The sequence below is a fragment of the Pelecanus crispus genome, chromosome 1 (assembly GCF_030463565.1).
Source record: "Pelecanus crispus isolate bPelCri1 chromosome 1, bPelCri1.pri, whole genome shotgun sequence".
NCBI classification, from domain to species: Eukaryota; Metazoa; Chordata; class Aves; order Pelecaniformes; family Pelecanidae; genus Pelecanus; species Pelecanus crispus.
The window spans coordinates 69,517,748-69,523,747 of record NC_134643.1 but is presented as its reverse complement, the minus strand read 5'-3'; the positions used below and the strand labels follow the sequence as shown (position 1 = coordinate 69,523,747).

General features: G+C 43.7%; 1 protein-coding gene across 4 annotated transcripts in view; it reads left to right on the top strand.

Moving 5' to 3' along the window:
* Positions 1-533: 533 nt before the first annotated feature.
* KDM5A (lysine demethylase 5A) overlaps positions 534-6,000 on the top strand; it is a 51,064-nt gene continuing 45,597 nt past the window's right edge. For 3 of the 4 annotated variants that reach the window (XM_075705913.1, XM_075705906.1, XM_075705921.1), the window contains exons 1-3: positions 534-698; positions 2,633-2,710; positions 3,746-3,868. In XM_075705913.1, the coding sequence (XP_075562028.1) occupies positions 534-698; positions 2,633-2,710; positions 3,746-3,868 (366 nt within the window). Of the gene's footprint in view, positions 699-2,632; positions 2,711-3,745; positions 3,869-5,669; positions 5,792-6,000 lie in introns of those variants that run through there. The other variant, XM_075705929.1, reaches the window with a different exon arrangement.

Below are 6,000 nucleotides of genomic sequence, written 5' to 3'. Positions count from 1 at the left end.
CCCCACGCCCCCCGGCCCCCTCCTCCCCCAGCCGAGCCGTAGGGCGTCCTGAGGGGCGGCGGGCGGAGCGGTTTCGCTCCCGGACCTGTCGGAGGAGTGTCGCCGGGAGCGGCGGGTCCGGGGGGCGGCCGGTCCCTCAGCGCCGGGAGCCGCCTCGCCGGACGAGTGGCGGAGGGACTACTTTTTGGATCGGAAGGCAACAGCGCCTCCCGCTTCCGGGGGAGGGCTGAAAGCTAGACGCGTAACTTCCGGCGAGCTGGAACGCGAGCGAGAGGGGCTCGGTGCGGGGGGAGGCAGCCCCGGGGGACGGGACAACAACACTCGGCAGGAGCCGCCCCCGCCGCCCCGCACGGCCGCCCCGGCGGCCCTCCTGCCCGGCAGCCGCCGCCGGAGGATGCGCCTCGGCCACCGGCCCAGCCCCGCCAGCCGCCCCTGAGGGCCCCCCCGCCGCCCCCGGCCGCACCTCTCCGCCCTGCCCCGCCGCGGCCCTCGGTGCCCTGCCCCCCCGCCGGCGGCGCCCTCCCCCCGCGGCCATGTCGGGGGGCGGTGGGTCGCGCTATGCGGCCGAGTTCGTGCCCCCGCCCGAGTGCCCCGTGTTTGAGCCCAGCTGGGAGGAGTTCAGCGACCCGCTCGGCTTCATCGGCCGCATTCGCGGCCTGGCCGAGAAAACCGGCATCTGCAAGATCCGGCCCCCCAAGGTACCGCCCGCCTGGGGTGGGGGCAGAGCGGGGGACCGGGCTGGGCCCGGGGAGGCCGGGAGGGGCTGGCCGTGTGCCTGGGCCTCTCCGGGGTGCGCCGGGAGGTCTGAGCGGGCCCGGGGTCTCGGTGGCAGAGCGGTGGACGTGGGGAACCGGGGAGCCCCGTCCCCCACTCCCGGTGCTTGCCTGGGGTTTCGTGTGTCGCCTTCCGCAGGCCTCGGTGTCCGTGCCAGGGACGCCAAGGAACCCATATGGTCTTTCATCTCAGAGCTGGGTTTTGTAGAGGTTGCTTTGGAGCAGGTGAGAAGCTACTAGTGCATGGCGGTGTCCGGGACTTCACGCTCTTTTTACTTTTGAAAAAAAAAAAAAGCCCAACAACCTACTTGTGAAAACTGTGAAGGCATTGTAGGTGAAATCAGGCGTTTGCTCCTGGAGGGAGGAGAGGGAGGAGGAGGAAGGGTATTTCTTTTTAATGGGTCATTGTTTATAAACGTAATCTTGAAACTTAATAGAAGTGCGGCTAACCTGTTTGTGCAGGGGAATTATGTTTATCCATAGCAGTTTAGAAGGTAGAAGCTTAATCTCTCCAGTGACTTGATCATTATTTTATGATGACTTGCTGTGTGACCTCGTAAACCCTTTAGACGAGAACATCAGGCAGTTTGGCAAAAGGCGGCTAGATCACTTCATAATTAAAGTACAAATAACTTTAAATACAGCCATAAAATAAGAGAGTTGAAAATACTGGGAGAGAGGATGAAAAAAACTGAAAAGAAAGCAGGTAACTGAGAATAACTTGGATACAGGGGTTGCTGATTAGATTTCATGACCCTTCCTCTCCTTCTGACTTGTCTGGGTTGCTGGAATCTGTTTAGTTGGTTTAATGACATGGTGAAAACTTGACCTCCAAGGGGCTGCCCTTTCTAAAATAAGCAGAATGGGTTAGGTTGAGAGGCCACAAGAAACCGATCCAGACCCTGTTCATTGAGAATAACTAGAACTTTCCTGGCCGTTGAATGCATTTGTATTTCTCCATGATTGCTTAGCTGTTTGCATTGCAGGGTTTTGCAGGATGCATGCGTCAGGTTGATTTGCAACCTGCAATAAGGACTAAATCAGACACTTTATAGTAACCTTACTGATTTATTATTCTTTTCCATTACTAGATGCTGTAAATATTTTACGATTGTGCTTGAGGCCCTTATATGCTGCAGCAGTGCAAATAATAAATATTTAGTGTGGCTTGTCCACCTGGAATGGGGTGTCCTTACTCTGGTTTATTTACTGCGAGGCAGACAATCTACTAGAACTTAAGCTTTCTTAAAAAGTACTAAAAAGCTGAATTATACTTGTTTTGATGTCGTAACACAGTTTCGAGAGATGGGGCTAGGAGGCACTTGTGGTTGAACTGGCTGCTGTGTTGAGAAAGTAATTATTTAAGGCTGCATTTCTGTTAAAGAATTGGACTTCCAACTGGTGGTCTTATCTTTATTGAAATAACCGTAGACAAACATGAAAAAAGTGAGATGTGTAATAGTGCGCTTTATTTAGTGTTTATCACTGCTGATGGTGAGAATTTTGCAATGTGCAGGATATATGGAACTTTTTAAAAAGTAAATAAATAACCAACAAGCTACAGAGTATCTCTCATATTTAAACTGAGTAGGAGGTAATGCATACCAAAATGCCTTGAACCTTATTTTCTTTTATATTTTTAATTGTGTAAGGGTCTCTTCAAACTAAAATACTGTGGGAAGAACATTATTTTAAAAGCACAAGAATGTCATAAAATTAGAAAATGATACCACCAGTTGCACTGAGAAACTCCTTTACTGTTGGGAGCTTGTTTACTCAGGCGCTGTTAGGGTCTTCTGTTTCGTGCATTTGTTGAGACATTTCTTGAAGCAATACAATGTCTTTCTGTCTCTGTTTAGGACTGGCAGCCTCCATTTGCATGTGAAGTACAAAGTTTTCGTTTCACTCCACGAATTCAGCGCCTGAATGAACTGGAGGTGAGCTTTTCCACTGTTGATGTAATTTTGTGTTTGCACTGAAAACAGTAGGTCTCCTTGCTTGAGATTTGCATCTTGGCAGGTTTGTGGATGGGGGATACTTCAGAAACCCATAGACCACATCAATGTTTATACTTGGCAGTGGCAGAGTTCATATAAAATAACTCTCCACGGCTTTGAGAAAAGTCTGGTTTTTATTTTATTACCCAAAATAACCACAAGAGTTTTTCGCATTCAACTGGAAATGTCTAAAATGAATGCCAAGCACCATGTTGTGTAGTAAGAGCAGGCAGTGTCTAGCCTTCAGAGCTCCACAGGCAATGTTGGGTTCTTTGTCTTAAAATATTTACTGCTGTTCTGAAGCCCCTGGTTACCTTATACTGTCTTGATAATGCCTTTTAAGCCTTAAAATGAACTGGTTTTTATAGGCTTATTATAGTTGGTTAATTTTACAATCCAAAAATGTATGGGAGCTTTCTTGAAAGTATGGGTCCCATTCTGTTCTGGTTTTTCCTTTTCTCTACAACATTTCTCAAAGCCTTGCTCTGTTCATATACCAAAACGTCATGTATTGTTTGGCTTGTAAATTGGTCTCCTTATGGAAAGTGATTTGAGTACTCCAAAAATACTCAAGGGAGGAGGCACTTCTGCATGGTTAAGGCATATATAAAAACTGTTTCTAATTCTCCCCCTCAATGTATATTTTAATAATTGCTCTTGTGTTTCTCCCTGGAATGCTGTTTTTTCATAAGTCTGCGTTTTGGTTTCAAACCAAGTTGTTAGGTAGGAGTTTGGTTTATAGGATCTTAAATGCAGAGGGAAGAGCATATACAATTTTCTGTTTGTAAAGATCTTTCTTTTAGCAATATTTTTATTTCTAGGGTTGTTTTACATGACTGAGAAGTACCTCTCTTGTCAAGCTATGCTTTGAAAATGTAAACACTGTAAAAACTTGTCAAGTTTTTTCTCAGGACTGTAAGGTATTGTCATGCTTGTTTTGGGACATACGTGTTTGTCTTCCTTTGTTGACTGCAGGCAATGACAAGAGTGAAGCTGGACTTCTTGGATCAGTTAGCAAAATTTTGGGAACTCCAAGGATCCAATTTAAAAATCCCTGTGGTGGAGAGAAAAATACTGGATCTCTATGCTCTGAGCAAGGTGAGTAAGCAATTGTAGGCCTTAGACAGGGGCCTCGTTTTTCATTCAAGCTCAAGAAGCCAAGCAACAGGGAGGGCTTGTTTTCCAGCATTAATCTCATTAATATGGAGATCAGATGAGAGAGTGGAAAAAAAAAATACAGTGAAAGAGGATTTTTAAATTGAATGGCTATGGCAGCCTTGTCAGGCACAGTTAAATCAATTGCCTTTGGTGGGATTCTGTACCGCATGCGTTCATTACCTTGTATACAGCTTGAATGTCCCAATGTCAGCTGACCACTTGCTTTTTAGTTCTCCTTTTTTACATATGGTAGAACTGCAGGAGTTTGAGGTGGTTTTTAAGAAGGCAGCGGTATACTTGCGTGCAGTTCAGCTCCTGACCTAGCAATTCTGTAATGAATTGTTGTTGTAATTGCTTCCTTCTCTTTCCCAGTAGAGGTTCTCCACATGACATAAGCATGCATCTTTGAGAGTTTATAATGTCAACTTTTGGAATAATTATTTTAATTAAATTCCAAAACAGGTTAAGCTTAAGGCTAGCCAGAAATTTATACTACTATAGTTGTGTTTGGTGTGGTTTTTTCCAAAGTTTGCACAGAAATAAGATCTCTGTTGGAATTTGCTTTTGCATTGGTAAAATATATGTACTGTTATAAACTTATTTGCTGAGGATAGAGTGTTAGTATAAATAGGTAGATTTCTTCTTGCAAGGTAAGGAATTAAGATGCGGTAGAGGTAAGTAATTAAGATAAGGTAGTTTAGTGCTTCTAGGTGAGAGCATCGGTTTCTGTTCCCCATCAAGATTTCTTTCTCTTAGGTAAGTAAAAATGTAAAGATCTGAATAGATTTTAAGCAAAGAAGTCAGTCTTTTGGACAGCCTGGAATTGCTGATAAAGTGCAGAGAAAAGCTGATAAAATGTCTTTCAGTATTTGGTGGGTTTTTTTTCTTTTCATGTCTATGGTGGTTTGCTGTGTTATGCAGAATATCATAGTGGTACAGGGAAATATATGGGTCACTGTTATGAACTGGAACACTTTAGTTGACTGCAGATATGCAGGTCTAAGCTTATTTAGTTACTTAGTGGCTTCTCTAGCCATTGTTCACGTATAGATAGTTTTAGAAATCAATTTTTCATGGACATTTTGAAGATAAGTTGAAATTTAGGAATAGTTTAATTTAAAATGGATTTTCTAGTACTTTGCTGTAAATATGAGGAAAAATAATGATCAATAATATTGTTTTATCTAAGTGTAGCTATCTCTGATTATAGGAGGAACCGGAATTAATTTATTTGTCACTGTCACAATTAGACTTTTGAATTTACCTCAGCCTCAAAAGTAAACCATAAATTTCACTCCAGTAACAAAATGTTTTTTGCATTGAGGCTTCTAACAGTCTGTGAAACATTAAGCATGAAATTTGGTCCTCATGTGTAAAGAAATGTAATGCAAAACTATACTGTTGTAGAAATGCTATTAGTCTTCCAATAATATAAATGAAATTACAATCCATATGGGTTTGAAGGTACTTGGCAGTGAAACTGTACAAGCAATGGAGGCAGTGGAAACGTGGCCAGTGTTTCTGAGGAAGCAACTCATATGCTGTTACGATCGTTGCTTGGAGGCAAACGGTCTGTCGTTTTTCATTCTATGTACATATTAGTTACATGTAAGCAGTGATGGTTCTGTATGTGAATTACTAGACTCAAACCAATGGAAGTCAGGTGTAAAAACTGGACTGAGTGAATTGGAAGGTAAATTCAGTTTCTCCTCTTCTTTACAGTAGTCTCTCTTCCATTCAGGGTTTTGTGAGAGTTTCTATAACTCTGAAGTTGTGAGCTCCAGCGCTCCCTTCTGCCTGGGGTCTGTTTGAATGGGCTTCACTTCTGGCCAGACTTGTGTTTTGCATCAGAGTACAAGTCTGGTGAGAGTTAACTTTTCCGTTTGTTCTGATGGTGGGGTTTGTATTCTTTCCAACATGTCATAAATCTTAATTGTTAGACTCGTCCTGTCTAGGACAGTACGTAATTTACATTTAGTAGGGAAATTGTGATCTTAAATATATCAAGTAATGAGGATAAGTAAGTGCTTAGTTATTAGAATACTAGTGCTTCAGGAAACAAAAACTAAATT